At 36.6% G+C, this 19,764-nt stretch overlaps 1 protein-coding gene across 2 annotated transcripts in view; it reads left to right on the forward strand.

Annotated features, from left to right (window-relative positions):
• The window catches only part of ZNF654 (zinc finger protein 654), a 110,845-nt gene that overhangs the window by 68,032 nt on the left and 23,049 nt on the right, over positions 1–19,764 (forward strand). For both annotated transcript variants that reach the window (XM_070406033.1, XM_070406034.1), the window contains exons 4-6: positions 10,740–10,875; positions 13,401–13,603; positions 14,649–14,788. In XM_070406033.1, the coding sequence (XP_070262134.1) occupies positions 10,740–10,875; positions 13,401–13,603; positions 14,649–14,788 (479 nt within the window). The remainder of the gene's footprint in view (positions 1–10,739; positions 10,876–13,400; positions 13,604–14,648; positions 14,789–19,764) is intronic.

The raw sequence follows: 19,764 nt of genomic DNA on the forward strand, positions 1-19,764 counted from the left end.
AAGACCGTACCCTTTTATGTAATGATGTTTACTTTGAATTTATATTAGTTCACACAAACACTCCATCCATGCTTTTGTTCCGGCCCTCCGGTCCAGTTTAAGAACCCATTGTGGCCCTCGAGTCAAAAAGTTTGCCCACCCCTGGTTTAGGCCCAATCCCTGGCAGTCAAACATCCCTCAAGGGGTCCCGATTTGGAGAGGGTGCAGGCCGGGCTGAGGCACCCCCCCTCCCCCCATGCATGAATTTTGTGCAGTGGGCCTCTAGTCAATAATAAACTTATATGTAAATGGATTAAATGCTCTAGTCCATGGCTTTTTTATACACCAATAATGAACTCTCAGAAAGAGAAACTAAACAATCCTATTTTCCACTGCAACAACAAAATTAAGATACTTAGGAATAAACTTAAACAAGGAGGCAAAAGCCTTGTACTTTGAAAACTACAGGATGTTGAAAAAAGAGATAGAGGAAGATATAAACAAGTGGAAGAATACACTGTGTTCATGGATTGGTAATATCAACAGTACATTTCTCAGACCTAGAACAAACTCTCCAAAAATTTATATGGAACCAAAAAAGACCCCAGTACCAGGTGTACCAGTTACTACTGTGGATTTTGTAATCAAAGAAATCACGATAATTTCAAGAGAAACATCAAAAGTGCTTTATTCAAAGGAATGTCCATCGCTAGCTACACATTTCCCCCATCTTTCAGGTAATTTGTGGATACTGTCCAATAGAACTTTTCTTGTTTTGAGGCAAACTATTCAGAGACCCAATTTTCCACTTCTTTGTACGTTTTGAAGTGCTGCTTAGAAAGGGCGTGTGCCATCGGAACAAGTGGTAACCTGAAGGAGCAAGGTCTGGTGAATACGGCGGGTGAATACTTCTCAGGCAAGATCTTTTAACGTGTATTTAACTGGTTTTGAAGCGTATGATACTGGGTTATCAGGAAGCAAAATTACTTTGTCGTGTCTTCTGGCCCATTCTGGTCGTTTTACAATCAAAGCGTGGTTCAAATAGATTATTTGTTGTCGGTAGTGATCAGTATTAAGTTTCACCTGGTTTTAGAAGCTCATCATACATCACACCTTCCTGATCCCACCAAACTCAGAGCATTGTCTTCTTTCCGAAGCATTTGGCCTTGCAGTCAATGTTGATTGTTGACCTGGATTAACCTATGATTTTGTGCATTTGGGATTCTCAAAATAAATCCACTTTTCATCGCCAGTCACAATTCGATGCAAAAAAGACTTTCTTTTGTGCCATTGAAGCAACATTTTACTGATGACTTTTCAGTTTTCCATATGTCTTTCGTTCAGTTGATGTAGCACCCATTTTCCTTCCTTTAAAATCTTTCCCATTGCTTGTAAACAATCATAAATTGTTTGCTGAGCAATGCTTAATCTTTCTGCAAGTTGTTTTTGAGTTTGACACACATCTTCATCCAATAATGCTTGTAGTTATTGGTCTTCAAACTTTTTCGGTTGACCTGGACGTTTTTTGTCTTTCACATCGAAATCATCACTTTTAAAGTTTTTAAACTAGCGTTCACAAGTATCTTGAGATGGAGCATGTTCACCATAAGCTTCCCCAAGTATACGATAACTTTTTCTTCAAAATAAAGTAATGAATTAAAACTTCCCACAAATGCTCTTTTTTGGCACAAAATTCGACATTTTTAAGTGAAAAAATATCTATGATGTTAACACCTTCAGCAAATTTGACATATGAAGTTTTGAAGCTTGCTGTCAATACAACAAAATAGCATACATATCAAATCACACATATATCAACACTAGAGGCCCGGCGCACGAAATTCGTGCACTGGGTGTGTGTGTGGAGGGGTGTCCCTCAGCCCAGCCTGCACCCTCTCCAATCTGGGACCCCTCGGGGGATGTCTGACTGTCGGTTTAGTGGAATCGGGCCTAAACCGGCAGTCGGACATCCCTCTGACAATCCAGCACTTCTGGCCCGCAACTGCTCGCCTGCCTGCCTGCCTTATTGCCCCTAACCACTTCTGAGTGCCTGATTGCCCCTAACCACTTCTGCCTGCCAGCCTGATCTCCCCCTAACCACTCCCCTACCAGTCTGATCGACGCCTAACTGCTCCCCTGCCAGCCCAATAGCCCTCAGCTGCCCTCCCCTGCAGGCCTGGTCCCCCACCCCCCCAACTGCACTCCCCTGCTGGCCTGGTCTCCCCTAACTGTCATCCTCTGCAGGCCTGTTCGCCCCTCAACTGCTGTCCCCTGCTGGCCTGATCAACCCACAACTGCCCTCCCATGCCGTCCATCTTGTGGCGGCCATCATGTGACAACATGAGCACAGCCATCTTGTGAGAGGGTGTGACAGTCAATTTGCATATTACCTCTTTATTATATAGGATATGTGTAAATCCATCTATTGAAAAAAATCCGCGTTATTAACTGGTACACCTGGTAGCTGCAGCAATCCTGAGAAAGAACAAAGTTGGAGGATCATAATACCAGACATCAAGTTATATTACAAAGCCACAGTTCTCAAAACTGCCTGGTACTGGCACAAGAACAGACATATAGACCAATGGAACAGAACAGAGAACCTAGAAATCAAACCAAGCCATTATGCTCTATTAATATTTCACAAAGGAGGCAAGAGCATATAATGGAGTAAACACTACGGTGTCGGGTGAATTTCCCGCCAAAATATAAGATGGCTCGGGCAATTATTTAGGTTTCCCGCGCAAAATCAGGGATTTTTATGATACCTATTACCCCAATGGGTATGAAACGGTTCGCATACGCAGGTAGGTATCTTTGTGAACGGCAAACAAACAAATATTTGGTAATACGCAGTTACAATCGGCCCGAGTTTACACGTTTCCCGCACTCCACCGCAAATCTATATGAACCGAGTTAAGACGGCTCCCGCGGAGTACGCGCAATTCACACGAGCCGACTTAACTCGTTTCCCGCACTCCAAGTGTAAAGACAGTTTCTTCAATAAATGGTGTTGGAAAAATTGGACAGATACATGCAAAAAAATGAAACTAGACCACCAACTTACACCATATACAAGAATAAATTCAAAATGGATAAAAGACTTAAATATAAGTTTTGAAACCATAAAAGTCTTATGGCAGCAAAATCTCAGGCATCTCTTGTAGCAATATGTTTATGGATATATCTTCTAGGGCAGTGGTCGGCAAACCGTGGCTCATGAGCCACATGTGGCTCTTTGGCCCCTTGAGTGTGGCTCTTCCACAAAATACTGACTTCTGCACATGGGCCACGAAGTTTCAATCGCACTGTTCGGGCGCGCCTGCACGTGGTATTTTGTGGAAGAGCCACACTCAAGGGGCCAAAGGGCCGCATGTGGCTCGCGAGCCATGGTTTGCCAACCACGGTTCTAGGGTAAAGGAAACTAAGGAGAAAATAAATAAAATAAAACTACATCAAAATAAAAAGATCTGCACAGCAAAAGAAACCATCAACAAAACAAAAAGGGAGCCCAGTGTATGGAAAAACGTATTTGGCAATGATACATTTGATAAAGGGTCAATATCTAAAACAGGGGCCCTCAAACTTTTTAAACAGGGGGCCAGGTCACTGTCCCTCAGACCGTTAGAGGGCCAGACTATATTTTAAAAAAGAACTATGAACAAATTCCTATGCACACAGTGGCGGCAAAAACACCCGGCGGGCTGGATAAATGTTTTTGGCGGGCCGCATGTGGCCGTGGGCCGTAGTTTGAGGACCCCTGAATTCTAAAACATATATAAGGAGCTCATATAACTTAACAAAAGGAAGACAAACAATCTAATTAAAAAATGGGCAAAGGACCCAAATAGACACTTCTCCAAAGTGGACATACAGATGGCTAAGAGACATGAAAAAATGCTCAAAGTCATTGATCATCAGACAGATGCAAATTAAAACAACAATGAGGTATTACCTCACACTTGTCGGAATGGCTACCATCAACAAATCAACAAATGACAAGTGCTGGCGAGGATGTGGAGAAAAGGGAACCCTAGACCAGTGCTGGGAATGCAGACTAGTGCAGTCATTATGGAAAACAATATAGAGTTACCTCAAAAAATTTAAAATGGAACTTCCATTTGACCCAGTGATCCCACTTCTAGGAATATATACTAAGAAATGTGAAATTTCAATCAGAAAGAATGTATGCACCCCTATATTCATAGCAGCACAATTTACAATAGCTAAGATCTGGAAACAACCCAAGTGCCCATCAGTAGACGAGTGGATAAAAAAGTTGTGGTACATTTACACCATGGAATACTCTGTAGCAGTAAAAACGAAGAATCTCTTACCCTTTGAGACAACATGGAGGGACCTGGAGTGTATCATGCTACGTGAAATAAGTCAGAGAAAAACAAGTATCCCATGCTCTCACTCATATCTGGAAACTAATGAACAAAATAAACTGATGAACAATATAGATGCAGAGACATGGAAAGTTGGAACAGAATGCAGAATCTTGGAGGGAATGCAGGGGAGGGTAGGAGGTAATCAACCAAAGACCTGTATGCATATATGCATAACCCATGGACACAGACACAAGGGTGGTAAAGACTTGGGGGGGGGGTAGGCTACAATGGGGGCGGAGGTTCAAAGGGGGCAAAAAGTGGACACATGAAATACTTTCAACATTAAATATTTAAAATAAATACACAAACAAAGAAACAAACTTGAGACATTTAAGCTTAAGGAACCAAGTGCAAGCCTCCAAAAGATAGGGCTGTCAGCATCAATAAGTTCTATCTTTCTGGAAAAGTCAATGTACATGGATCAACAGTCTTCTAAAAGAGAGTACTACACAGTGTGCATTAATAGTTGTTCATACCAATCATAAAGATCTTACATTCTGAACATCTTGCGAAGTCTTGTATTGTCAGGAGCAGGCATGTAATTGCCAAAAAAATCAATGATAGGATTAACAGTTTGAAACTATCTCCTAAAGCTCATATGGATCAGTGAAGCATTCACTAATCACTGAAAGCTGGTTTTGTAGAGTGTCCTAATATATAACAACTAGAATTTTAGCATGGTTGTACTTGGAATAGTTTATATTTCACCAGATAAAATATTAGGTCATAGAAAATTTATCTTTAAAGAACTGTAGAGGGCAGTAATTCCAATCTAATTTTTAAATAAATGATGAAACCAAGGACCAGAGAGATTCATTTGTTTATCTATTTATCAACATTTATTGGAGATTAAGTAACTTGCCCAATTTGTAGCATAGCCAGTACTGTCACTTGTCCTCTTGACTGACTCTGCCGCTCTTTCTGCTGAATCAGATTTTGTATTTATTTCTCTGTGTAGGAATCTTTGCTGAAATCTTGCATACACCTTAATTCTGCTTCAGGTTTGTCTTACAAGTTAGAACTATAACAATAGTACTTCTCTGTTGGCCATATGATTTCATTACTTATTTTAAAATGTTAATGGGTGCATGTGCTTTCATTAGAATAGCAACTACAAATTAATTTTGAAATTTGACTATGCTCTCAGTTGATGGTTTTACAATATTTATGATTGTCTTTCCCCTCAGATAAAACTCTGATTGCAAATTTAAGTAACATTCACATTTTTTACCTAAATTTTAAAAAAATATGTAATTATGTTTATTAAATAGGTAACCAATTACGTAATTTAAATAATCTTTTTTTTCAACTCTTATAAGGGATATGTTAAATAGTTCAGTAAGTACATGATTCTAGTTATTTTAAAAAATCAAATATGTCTAATTGCTAGGTATTTATGGAATTTTTATAATTTCAAGACTGGGAATCATCTTAGAAATTGTTTAATACAATAATTCCTTACTTTACATAACAGAAAATTAAGCTCCAATGGAGTTGAGGTTTCCAGAAGTAGAACAAGGACCTACACTCAACCCAGCATTCTTTAAAACCTTCTCAAAACTGCCTTATTGGGGAGAGAGAGAAACTTTAATGTGGTTATCTGAGTGAATGCAGATGAAAGCCCAGGAAAGAGGATAAGCCTGTAGAAGTGGCAAGGAGGACGCAGACCAGGAGATGTTAAAAGAAAACTGACATGACATTAGGATCAACAGAAGTTGAGTTTTATATTTGATTCCAAACACAAATATAAATACAACTAATACCCCAAACCAGGAATTTCCAGACTTGTGGTATCTTACCCATGTAGGATTGTGGAAAGATAGTTAGGAAAGGATTTAGATAGGTTCATACGAAGTTGTAGAAGAAAGAGCGTGCTATGAGAAAAAGCATAGGCAAGAAAGTACAAGATGAGTTTGAGAGACATGGAATACACCAGATTAGACAAAAAAGTATTTCATGATGTGTAATAGATGAATGAGTAGGTAGGTAAGTCCAGAGGTCATGAAGTTGGGGCGTTAAGACTTTCATCCTGTGATAAGTTGGCGAAGGGTTCAGATCAAGTATGCAGAATAGCCAGCACAATGATCTGCAGCTTCACAGACATGTTCTAGTGGCCAACTAGAGTTAAGCAAAGTGGGAACGAGTTCATGGAAGAAAAATCTTCTAAAATAAAATATTAAGCCCATGCCACATAGATTCCAAAAGAAGAGTGAGGGAAGGAGTTTTGTTTTCTCTCTAACTTTGCTATGACATAAGGTTGAATAAAAGTTTTTGAGGGAATTATATGGGGTGGACAAAAGTGGGTCTACAGTTGTGAGTTCATGAAATAGTTTATTCTTGTATTATTTATTGTTTTTTTCTACATGAACAACTGTTAATCTACTTTTGCCCACCTCTGTATTTAGGACAGTGCAGTGGTATTAATGACAATAGACAGATGACTTAGTAAAGGATTAGGTTAATATGCAGGTCTAAATCTTTAAGTAAACGTTCTAAAACACACACAATATGTATATATATTTTAGGAAAGATAAGTTGTGAATTCTGTAGTGATTTTGGTGCTTCCTTTTTCACTTTGAAGGCTTTTACTAGTAGACTGAATACTATCTAAAAAAGCCACCATAGTATTTAAGGAAGCAGGAGCCCAAACATACTTACAAACTTACTTGTTTTTTTTCATCCTGTGTCTTATTTACTTATTTAGATATTATGCAAGAATGATTCATTTTATATTTTTAAATTTATCTTTATTGTTGAAAGTATTATAGATGTCCCCCTTTCTCCCGCATTGACCCTTTCCACCCCACTTGTTTCCCACCCCTCTCCTTCCAGGCCTACCAGGCCTGTGTCTTTTTAATCCTCACCTGAGGATATTTTTTCCATTGATTTTATTTTTTTAAGAGAGAGTGGAATGAAGAGGGAGAGACAGGGAAACACTGATGTGAGAGGGACACATCAATTGATTGCCTCCTGCATGCACTCCCCTCCCCCCCACCAGGGCCAGGAGCCTGCAACCAAGGTACATGCCCTTGACTGGAATCAAACTCAGGACCCTTCAGTCCGTGGGCCAACGCTCTATCCACTGAGCCAAACTGGCTAGGGCCAGGCCTGTGTCTTTAAATAGAACAGAATGTTTATTTAATCTTTATTGCCTATCCTGAGCTATTTCTCATAGAAGCGGTCTCCAAAATACAGTGTACTTGATTCAAGAAGTGCACACACACAAAAAACTTGTATTTATAATTTTTATCTTAGGAAAATGAACATAAGCTAATTTGCTAATTTTTAATAGAAGAGTTGATGGAATGTAAGTATATAACTTACAGTATGAATATTTGTGAAAGTAGACACTAATTGTAGGAGGTGCAATAAAAAAGTGTGCCAAAATTGACTGTGGGATAAAGGTTGTTAGATTTACAGATAGATCATCAGGGATTTCCCCTAGAAATTTCAACTCAGTAGGTTTCAACTGGGGCCTGGGAATCTGTTTCTTATTTTCAGCCAAGTTTAAGAAATTAGCAGTAGACCTGCTTTCCCATATCTTGACTTTGGCCTAAGTCCAGTTCAAATATTAATGGCTGTATGATTGGTGCCTCACTTACCCTAATACAGCTAGAAAGATGGGTTGTCCAAGGGCTTAGCAGCAAAGCTACAGCTCACCTTATTTCTTGTGCTTTGATTGGACCAAAAGCCAGCTTGAATTTTAGGGGTACCAATATTGTGTCTAGTGTAATTTAGAATTTTGTTTACCTTGATGTTTGAAATTGATGACTGTTTTCAACCATGAAGCTGCTGCCACAGGTCATTACTATCTTCCATGTGTTAAAAAAAGCATGTATTTTATTTTTTTTAATGCTCTAACATGCTGGCACATGGAAATCTAGAAATAAATTTTATGCTAAGGCAATTGGGTGTCCTAAAATAAAATATTTATTCAAAATGTTAAAAAATATAGAAGAAATAATAGCTAGTATTTATTAGGTGTTTGCCATATACCAGGTACTATACCAAGCACTTTTCAATACAGTTTATTATTTAATCCTCAAAACAATCCTACGAAGGAGGTGTTTTTACTATTCTTTTTGCAGAGGAGTTCATTAAAGTAGCACAGAGAGGGTAAGGAAAAGTAACTTGCCCATTGTTTACAGAGATTTTGTTTGCTTGCGTATTTGCTCATTTTAATTTGGGAATGTCCTAAATGACTTTTAGGTGAACTTATTTTCTTCGACTTCTTTGACTGAATGATTCTTTATCTTGAAATCTGATTTCTTCTATTGCCTCATTCTCTTATAAAACAAAACCTCTTATATATTTTAACAAGGAATATGAAGTAACATATAGATATCACTTTGGAGCATTCAAATGATGAAAGAATATGACAGTTTAATAAAAGCAAAGTGTTTATTGTCACTTTGAGTATGTAGCTTAGTGATTTATCTGGGAAGTAATATCTATGACTATACATACAGGGATGGGCAAAAGTAGATTTACAGTTGTAATACAAATAAGTAACACAATAATTAATAAAACAACAATAAAATCTGTGTTTCACATATTCAACAACTGTAAAGCTACTATTGCCTACCCGTGGATACTGTTTTATCCTGAAGCTTTGTTTTATAACTGTTATTAATTTTTTAATGTCTGGGGATTTTCTTTTTGGAGCATAGAAAGAAATTCTGGCAATTGTTTGTTTTAATTGATGCACAATTTATTAAAATTTTTAACATTGCCAGTTTTTTTTTTTAATATATTTTATTGATTTTTTACAGAGAGGAAGGGAGAGAGAGATAGAGAGTTAGAAACATCGATGAGAGAGAAACATCGACCAGCTGCCTCCTGCACATCTCCCACTGGGGATGTGCCCGCAACCCAGGTACATGCCCTTGACCGGAATCGAACCTGGGACCTTTCAGTCCGCAGGCCGACGCTCTATCCACTGAGCCAAACCGGTTTCGGCTAACATTGCCAGTTTTAACATCTAGTTTTTTCTTAAGCTCAATTTATGCATTTAAAAAATAAATTTTTATTTATTTATTTATTTATTTATTTTTACAGATAACGTAGATTTTATTTTACAAAAGTGGGATAATTGGGAACACATTGTTCTGCAACTTGCTTTTCTCACCGTGGACATTTCTCAAGTCAGAAATACAATCTACCTCATTTTTTTTTTAATTTAAGTATTACAAAGAGTATTACATATGTCTCCTTTTTTTTCCCCCTTTACCTTCCCTCGGCCTCCCCTACCCCACAGTGTCTTATTAACTCCACTAGGCTTCAGTTAATCTCTTTAAATTACCAAATGAAATACCCTGAAACATTTTAAAACACAACAATGGACAAAGTAAAATAAATCAAAAAGCATAATAAAAAAAAACAACAGCAAAAACGAAAAGCATAATCAAACAATTAAATATTGTAAATCTAAATCTAATAAATCAAATTTATAAATTCAGTAAACCAAGTCCTCCTAAATATTAAACATTGCTTACTAACCTAACTTGTTACATAATTCATATTATAATCACAAATCTGAGATAATAGATTCTCTAAAAACATTTCAAATATCTTTAAAAAACCAATAGAATATGCATAGACAAATTATCAACTAATGCCCAACTTACCAATATATTTTTATCTTAAACCAAATGCAAAGTCTTCATACTAGTATTATAGGTCCGATTCATTCCTTAAGCCTGTCATTTTTCGTCCCAAGACTACAAATGTACTTGCACAACAAAGTAGAATAGAATTTTCATCTTTCAACCTTGTACCACAACTAGGATAATACATTTGGGATTGGGCAGGGCACCTATGTGTACTTGTCAACCAGAGTCTGCATTGGACCCTCTACCCTTCTTATTGTCAGGCTTTTGCTTGCCCTTGTTAACAGAAACCTTGTGAGCCCTCACGTAAATTTAAGTAAGCATTTAAGTTTTACACTTTTGCAACCTGGTTCTTTTCCTAGAAATGATGCATCCTGTGTTTCCATTTGGTTTTTGCAACCTGGTGGTTTTACTAGAAATGATGCATCCATTAAGTTTTTTTCTTACATTTTAGCAATGCGATTTTCTTCCTAGAAATAATTCATTCCTTAAGTTTTTTCCTTAGGTTACACTTCATCCCCATTATAATGGGATTTCCTAAGTCAGTTATGTACAAACTGTGTAACCTTTGGCATTAAAGTTAACTTGTGTACTAAAGGGTTTTGACACCCTATACATAGGTTACTTAACAACCCTTTCTCTTTTATAATTTAATAACTGCCTCATTGGCCATCAGTCATTTTATTGACAATAATGATCAAGTTTAATTTTTAACCCCTTTAAATTCATAAAGCAAAAAATGATTTTTCTCTCCTAGGAATGCCAGAATCACCTCCGCAGATATGGAAATGTGAATCTGGAACTGGTGACTCGAATCATTAGAGATGGTGGCCCATGGGAAGATCCAGTGTTGCAAGCTGTTCTTAAAGCCCAGCCAGCATCTCAGGAGATAGGTACTTCAGGAAACTCAAAATCAAAACCAACATTTGTGAGAAGCAAACACAGTTTCATTATCTCACTAGAGCAGTATTAGTGATTTTTCTTTATTTTATAATATTGAGTAAGAATTATGTATTTTTACATGAAGTGTGTTTAATTTGTTGTACTAACGTGCCCTAAGAGTGATTTTTGACACTAGACTTGGATACATTTATTTCTAGTAATTTCCCATTCTAATGGGAATTAACATATTTACTGTCCAGATGTTACTTACAGAGAATTCATTTGCTTTTGTCACTGCAGTTATAGTTTAAATATCTATTTAAGTTGCCAAACCCTAAAACAAAACAAAAATCCTGCTTAAGCACATGAGATCTCCCTTATACAGAAGGAGCTGTGAGAGCTATAACTCATCCAATTTTTATCACTATTACTGTATATCCCACACCTAGCCCAGTGCCTGGTAGAGAGTAGGTGCTTAATATAAGTATATGTTGATTGAATGAATGACCACATGATGACTGTATAAGTGAATGAGTGACTAAATTTCAATTCCAAATACTGTAGAGCAGTATTTCCCACACTTCATCCATTATTAGTAGTTAAATTTTCCCTCATCCCTTTACCGCCTGCATACTTCTTTGACATCACCTCCTCTTAAACCTAGATGTACAGTGGTTCCTGTGGGCCAGAATTTTCTTTTGAGGAAGGAGGCTCTGTCAACTGCTTCTCACATATTATTCCTAAGACACAGCTGATCACCAAAGCTTAGAATGTAGAGCTGAGCAGTAGTGAATAAACACAAAACTGCGAAAAACATTTGAATGTATGGAGAGAGCCTAAGGAGTACAATTTTAAGATTGCCAAAAGGAAAAGACAAGAACTCCTAGCTCTGGAACAATTCAGACCTTGGTCTGGTGAGAAAGACACTTCATACCACAGATTGTGCTCTGTGGGTTAGGATCTGTCCATTTGTCCCAGGTTAAGGGATGAGGGTAGGGGTGGGTTGTGGGTAGAGTTGAGTGGAGAAGGAGCTGTGATTCTTGGGCTTAAGAGCAAGCCAACCCAGATACAAGTGTGGAGGCCAATGACAGAGATGTGAGAGAAGATGAAAGATAAGGCCTGAAGAAGTAGTGCAAAGCAGTGGGATGAGATGGGAGATAAGACAAAATAGGAGGAAAGGGCTGAAATATATATGTGACAGTGTTATATACCCAAGGGATACAAATGAGACAAACTTGATATGAGGGTCTGGAGAAGGAATAAAAGAATGGAAGCAGCTGGAACTGAGGAGGAAGAGTTGGATGGCTGAGGAAAGGTAGAGTCAAATACAGGTAAGGCAAAGGTGACTAGCTGAAGAAAACTATGAGGAGACCAGGGAATGAAGCAAAGTGGGGGTAGGAGATAGACAAGACAGAGCTTCCAAAGGAGTGAAAAGGGCTTTTAGGAGAGCTTTTAGGCTTCTCTGAGTAGGAGCAAGAACAAACATATTATGAGTTGCTTTGAAGTCTGATGGCCTTAATATATGTATATATAGTTCTTCACACATAGTCCTTTAATACTTACATTGACATACCTCACTCTGGGAAAAGCTGCTCTAGAACCTCATTAATATGAATGACTCTTCTCTGGTTGGTGATCATTAGGGCAAAAACTAGTGTGAGGTTTATCTTTGCATTAACTGTACAGATGAGTGTCTGTTGATCATATGTTGGAAACAGAACTTCAAGGCAAATGTTGGCACCCAAATAAAACATCACTCATAAGTATTTTAGAAGCTAATGATTAAACATATAACTAATTAAAATACTTGGGGTCCAATAGGATATATGTGTTCTAGTTCCTGCTTTGCCACTTAACTTTTGTCTTTGGGCAAGTCATTTGACCTCTTTGAGACTCAGTTTTGTGATCTGTAAAACAAATACTATGATAACTATCATAAGGATGTTGTTAGGTCTAAATAAACTTAGTAGATAAAGGTGTTTGTATACTTTTTAATTGTGTAAAACCAAGTATTTGTTAGTAATTATTCTTAGTGATACATGAGCACATATTAATAAGCATTCCTTTTGGCTTAATCTTTTGTTGACAAGTAATAAAACATTTCTTTCATGATTTAACTTTTTCATTAATTCAGATTTATTTCTCTATAATTAATCAGTAATGAAAATATTGAGCACTAAGATCAGAGTACATAATCTTAGACTAGAAATTACATACCCCATGTTATTTGAAACATTTTAACATATTAGTGAACTGAAAAATAAATATTTCAGGTTTTTTACTTTTTAAACTGAGAAGAAATCAACAGGTATTTCTTGAGCATTGTTTTGTTGTCACTTTTATTTCCATTTTTCCAATCATATAATTGTATATCTTTTTTCACAAATAAACTCTTACTAAGAAAATGCTATTTAATTAAATAACTAGTTAATCTAATTAAATGCCACACGTTAGTGATAAAGTTTCAAACAACAATCAAGAGTTTGAGAGAATCCTTTCTTGAGAGTAATATGAGTCTGTTCTCTATTTAATACAGTGAACAAATACTTAAGTTCGGAAAATCCACTATTCTTTGAACTACGTGCCAGATACCTAATTGCTTGTGAACGCATACCCGAAGCAATGGCTCTTATTAAATCTTGTATAAATCACCCAGAAATCAGCAAAGACTTGTATTTCCATCAAGCACTCTTCACATGTCTATTTATGTCACCTGTAGAAGAACAGCTATTCCGGGAGGTATTGTTTAAGATTTTGTTTGTTTGTCTATCATCATTTTAACCTTATAATAAAAAACAGGGAAAAATATAGCTGAATCTTGTTAAATTCCTTTTTATAGTAATACCAAAGGTTTTCAGATTAAATTATTTAGATGTGTTCTCTTTAACACCATTCTTTAAGCTCATGTTAAATTAGACCAGTGGTTGGCAAACTGTGGCTCGCGAGCCACATGCAGCTCTTTGGCCCCTTGAGTGTGGCTCTTCCACAAAATACCACGTGTGGGTGCGCACGTACAGTGCAATTGAAACGTCATGGCCCATGCCCAGAAGTCGGTATTTTGTGGAAGAGCCACACACAAGGGACCAAAGAGCCGCATGTGGCTCACGAGCCACAGTTTGCCGACCACTGAAAAATCTGATATTAACAAATGATGAAATTAACAAAACATTAATAAGCTTAATTTTATTTATTTTATTTATATTTATTGATTTTTAGAGAGAAAGGAAGGGGGAGAGAGAGAAACACTGATGTGAGTGAAAAATATGGATCAGTTGCCTTCCATACATGTCCCAACCAGGGATCAAAACTACAACCTAGGTATGTGCCCTGACCAGGAATTGAACCCACAGCCTTTTGGTGTATACTTCAACCAACTGAGCCACCTAGCCAGGACAGCAATAAGCATTATTTATGTTGAGTTTCTGGTGTGACAGAGGTCAAATAAAAACTGAGAACCATTATGATTTTGCCTTTTAAATAAAAATATTTAAAAATTAAAATTTTCATGTTTGTTATTTTGTTTTTTTCAAGATGAAAGAATCTTTTCCTAATATGGATCCTTCCTACCTATAAGTTATAAACATTAATGAGATTAAAAGTAACTGTAAACTATAGGTGCTATATAGTAAAAATATGAAGCTATGAAAAATTTTCTGTACAATTCATCATTGTCTTTGTAGAAGAAAACTAAACATCTAATTTCTTCTGAATGTTTAAACACTTATTGCAACTAGCTTTTAGATATTTTTAATGACATGAACTAATTTTCCTTTTCCTCTTGTAGCATTTATTGAAAACTGATTGTAAGAGTGGAATTGATATCATCTGTAACACTGAAAAAGAAGGCAAGACTATGTTAGCCTTACAACTCTGTGAATCTTTTCTTATTTCACAGCTCCAGAATGGGGATATGTATTGTATCTGGTAAGTGTTCCTAATATAGAAATTAAAGTAAGACGGGGAACAGAAAAATTGGTTAGCAGAGTTTGGACTTTATATTTTTTTAAAAAGTTATGTGAAAATGTTAAGCAAGAAGCAATAATGCCTAAAGATTAAAAAAGAAAATGATCAGATACTAGTAATTGATATTGTAAATGTTTAAGGTATGTGTTATAATGAAACAATCACGTTTTAAATTAAATTTGGAGTGTTAGCTTGTTTGTTTTTTAATTTAAGACAAATTTTTAGAGCAGTTTTTACCTTAACAGCAAAACTGAAAGGAAGGCACAGACGTTTTCCATATACCCCCTGCTCCCACACATATATATCAATATCACTCACCAGAATGGTACATTTTTTTTATCAAGGATGAATCTCCACTGATTCATTATAATCACCCAAAGTTGACAGTTCACTCTCGGTGTTATATATTCTATTGGTTAAACAAACATATAATTACATATCTATCATTGTAGTATCATACAGAGTATTTTCACTGCCCTAAAAATCTTCTGAGCTCTAACTCTTCATCTCTCTCTGATCCCCACCTCTGGAAAGCACTGATCTTTTTACTGTCTTCATAGTTTTGCCTTTTCAGAGTATCAGCTAGTTGGGATCATTCATGTAGTCCTCTCAGAATGGCTTTTACCTTAGTACTATACATTTAAGGTTCCTCCATGTCTTTTCATAGTTTGATAGCTCATTAGTGCGAAATAATATTCCCTTGTCTGATGTACCACAGTTTATTTATCTGTTCACATAATGAAGGACATCTTGGTTGTTTCCAAGTTTTGTCAGTTATGAATAAAGCTGCTATAAACGATCTGTGTGCAGGTTTTTTTGTGTGGACATGTTTGCAACTCCTTTGGGTAAAAATACCAAGGAGCATTATTGCTGGAACATATGATAAGAGTATGTTTAGTTTTATAAGATACTGCCAAACTGTCTTCCAAAATGGCTGTACCATTTCTTATTCCCACCAGCAATTTATGAAAATTCCTGTTGCTCATCTTCACCAGTATTTGTGGTCAGGGTTCCAGATTTTGGCCCTGCTAATAGGTGTATAGTAGCATCTCGTTGTTTCAATTTGCATTTCCCTGATGTCATATGATGTGGAGCATCTTTTCATAATCTTTCTTGCCATCTGTATATCTTCTTTGGTGAGGTGTCTGTCCATTAAGATTTTTGGCCCATTTTTTCAGTTGAGTTGCTTGTTTTCTTATTGTTGAGTTTTAAGAGTTCTTTGTATATTGTGGATAATAGTCATTTATCAGATGTCTTTTATAAATGTTTTCTCCCAGTCTGGGTCTTGTCTTTTAATTTTTTTTTTATATTGTCTTTTACAGAGAAGAGGTTTTTAATTTTAATGAAATTTTATTTCTTTCATGAATCATGTTTTTGGTGTTTTGTCCAAAATAGTATCACCATACCCAAGTCATCTAAGTATTATCCTATCTTATTATAATTTTGCATTTTATGTTTAGGTCTGTGGTCCATTTTGAGTTACTATTCATGAAAGTTATAAGGTCTGTGTCTAGATTCATTATTTTTCATGTGGATGTCCAGTTCTAGCATCATCTGTTGAAGAGACTACCTTTGCTCCATTGTATTGCCTTTGTTCCTTAGTTTAAGATCAATTGACTATATTTATGTGGGTCTATGTCAGGGCTCTGTATTCTGTTCCATTGACCTATTTATTCTTTCACAATACAACAGTGTCCTTATTACTTTAGCTTTATAGTAAAACTTGAAGATAGATAGATTAATCCTCCATCTTTGCTATTCTTCAATTTTATTTTGGCTATTCTGGATCTTTTGCTTCTCCATATAAACTTTAAAATCAGTTTGTCAATATCCATAAAATGACCTGCTAGGATTTTGATCGAGATTGCATTAAATCTAGAGATCAAGTTGGGAAGAACCAACATCTTGATAATATTGTGTCTTTCTATCCTGGAAAAATCTCTCCTTTTATTTAGTTGATTAAATTCACCTGAGTTGTGTAGTTTTCCTCATAAATTTTGTGCATATTTGTTTAATTTATACCTAAGTATTTTGTTTCTTAGGTACTAATGTAAATGGTATTGTGTATTAGTTTAAAAAAAAACATTTTAAGAATTACTTAAAAGTTATTAGTAGGATATGTAACTTAGAATGTATTATGAGTGTTTTTAGGACCTACTGTTAGAGTAGTGTTAGGTGAAACCATGAATAATTATTATAAAAGATTCTAATAACTTCTGTCCCCCTCCCTCAACACACATACACACATACACACAAACTTTACCACTTTGACATTTCATTAATTTTGAAGGAAAAACTAGATTTCATTTGATGAATATAATAATCTGAAATGATATGGGCTATAAACATTTTTTATCAGTGCTTTTGAATTTTAAATATTTAAAACAGTAGATCAAAGGGGGATTTAAGCTAAACTCATTTAATATTCTTGTTTTATAGATTAAAATCTTCAAACTAAGAGATAAATAGGTCATTAGTAACAGAACTGGGTCTAAAAACTAGTGGATTATCTTCTAGGAAAGAATACTTTTAGTTAGATTATGTAAATTTTTATTCAAAAGTTTTCCTGGTAAGTTGGAATTTCAAATACACTTAAGTATCATTTCTTGATAAGTAGTATTTCAAAACAGAATATAGTCATGACTATTATAGTAGACTAGAGGCCTGTTGCACGAAAAGATTCGTGCAATAGGCCTTCCCTTCCCCTGGCTGCCAGCACCGGTTTTCCTCCAGCACCCGGGACCCAGGCTTTCGCTCCGGCCGGAGCCGCCTTCAAGCCCTGGCTGCTCCGGCTGGAGCCGCCTTCAGTCTTCGCTCCATGCCATATGCAAATTAACTGCCATCTTTGTTGGCGGTTAATTTGCATATTGTGCTGATTAGCCAATGAGAGGCATAGCGAAGGTATGCCTGTTTGTCTATTATTAGATAGGATTAGAGGCCCGATGCACAAAATTCGTGCAAGGGGCTCAGCCCTTGCAGCTGCAGTGGCTGCCTTGGCCCTCACAGCCCCTGCTTCGTCCAGAAGATCATCCGGAAGGATGTCCAGAAGATCGTTGGGCTGTCCGGTCTTATTAGTATATTATGTTTTTATTATTATAGATCGCTTCCTATGAGGATAGGCATGTTCTTTGCCCTTCGCTGTATTAAACTATCTAAACAGGATGTCTTCAGTCTTTTCATATTGTTAACAAATTGGAATTGTGTAAGCAACAACAAAGAGGAAAACATTTTACTTATTTTCTTGGCTAACCAATTTCTACTCTTTAAGGAGGGAAATTAAAAATAGAACAGTACCTATCCTTCCCACTCCTGGCCGTTATCACCCTCCAAGAATAGAGCTGCGAAATGCAACTCCCAGCTGCCTAACTGGAAAGGAATCTTTAGCCTGCTTCTTTGTCCTTTCTTCTGAGTAGGCTGAGTTCTCATAGTCTGCCCTCATTTCTTCTACCTCTCCTCTATTTTTTTTTTTATTGTCTGAAGTTTTACATATGTCTCCTTTTTTCCTCAATTGACCTTCCCCCACACCCATGCCCCAACCGCCCCAGTGTCTGTGTCCATTGGTTATGCTAATATGCATGTACATAAGTCCTTTAGTTGCTCTCTAACCCCCCCTCGCCTATCATTTGTCTCTAGATTGATCTATTCTTGTTCATCAAATTATGTTGATCGTTATATCCTACATATGAATGAGATCATGTGATATTTATCTTTCTCCAACTGTTTTATTTCACTTAGCATAATGCTCTCCAGTTCCATCCATGTTGCTGCAAATGGTAAAAGTTCCTTTTTTTTTATAGTGGCATAGTATTCCATTGTGTAGATGTACCACAGTTTTTTAATCCACTCATCTGCTGATGGGCACTTACGCTGTTTCCAAATCTTAGCTATTGTAAATTGTGCTATGAACATAGGGGTGCATGTATCCTTTCTGATTGGTGTTTCTGGTTTCTTGGGATATAGTCCTAGAAGTGGGGTTATTTGGTCAAATGGGAGTTCCATTTCCAGTTTTTTGAGGAAACTCCATACTGTCTTCCACAGTGGCTGCACCAGTCTGCATTCCCACCAGCAGTGCCAGAGGGTTCCTTTTTCTCCACATCCTTGCCAGCACCAGTTGTTCGTTGATTTGTTGATAATAGCCATTCTGACAGCTGTGAGATGCTTTCTGATTGTTGTTTTGATTTGCATCTCTTAGATGATTAGTGACTTTGAGCATGTTTTCATATGTGTCTGGGCCTTCTATATGTCCTCTTTCAAAAAGTGTCTATTTAGATCCTTTGACCAATTTTTGATTGGATCGTTTATTTTCCTTTTGTTAAGTTGTATGAGTTCTCTGTAAATGTTGGAGATTTAACCCTTATCTGAAATAACATTGGCAAATACGTTCTCCCATGCAGTGGGCTTTCTTGTTGTTTTGTTGATGGTTTCTTTTGCTGTGCAGAAGCTTTTTATTTTGATGTAGTCCCATTTGTTTATTTTCTCCTTAGTTTCCATTGCCCTAGGAACTGTGTCTGTAAAAATATTGCTACAACATATGTCTGCTATTTTGCTGCCTATGGAGTCTTGTAGGATTTTTATGGTTTCCTGTCTTACATTCAAGTCCTTTAGCCATTTTGTGTATGGTGTAAGTAGGTGGAATAGTTTCATTTTTGTGCATGGATCTATCCAATTTTCCTAACCCATTTATTAAAGAGACTGTTTTGACTCCATTATATGCTCTTGCCTCCTTTGTCAAATATTAATTGAGCATAATGGCTCGGGTTGATTTCTGGGTTCTCTGTTTTGTTCCATTGGTCTATATGTCTGTTCTTGTGTCAGTAACAGGCAATTTTGAGAACCATGGTTTGGTAATATAGCTTGATCCCTCCAACTTTGATCTTCTTTCTCAGGCTTGCTGCGGCTATTCGGGGTCTTTTTTTATTCCAGATGAATTTTTGGAG

Source organism: Myotis yumanensis, unplaced genomic scaffold (genome assembly GCF_028538775.1).
Source record: "Myotis yumanensis isolate MYYU_CA2020_CCGP unplaced genomic scaffold, mMyoYum1.0.hap1 SCAF_2, whole genome shotgun sequence".
NCBI classification, from domain to species: domain Eukaryota; kingdom Metazoa; phylum Chordata; class Mammalia; order Chiroptera; family Vespertilionidae; genus Myotis; species Myotis yumanensis.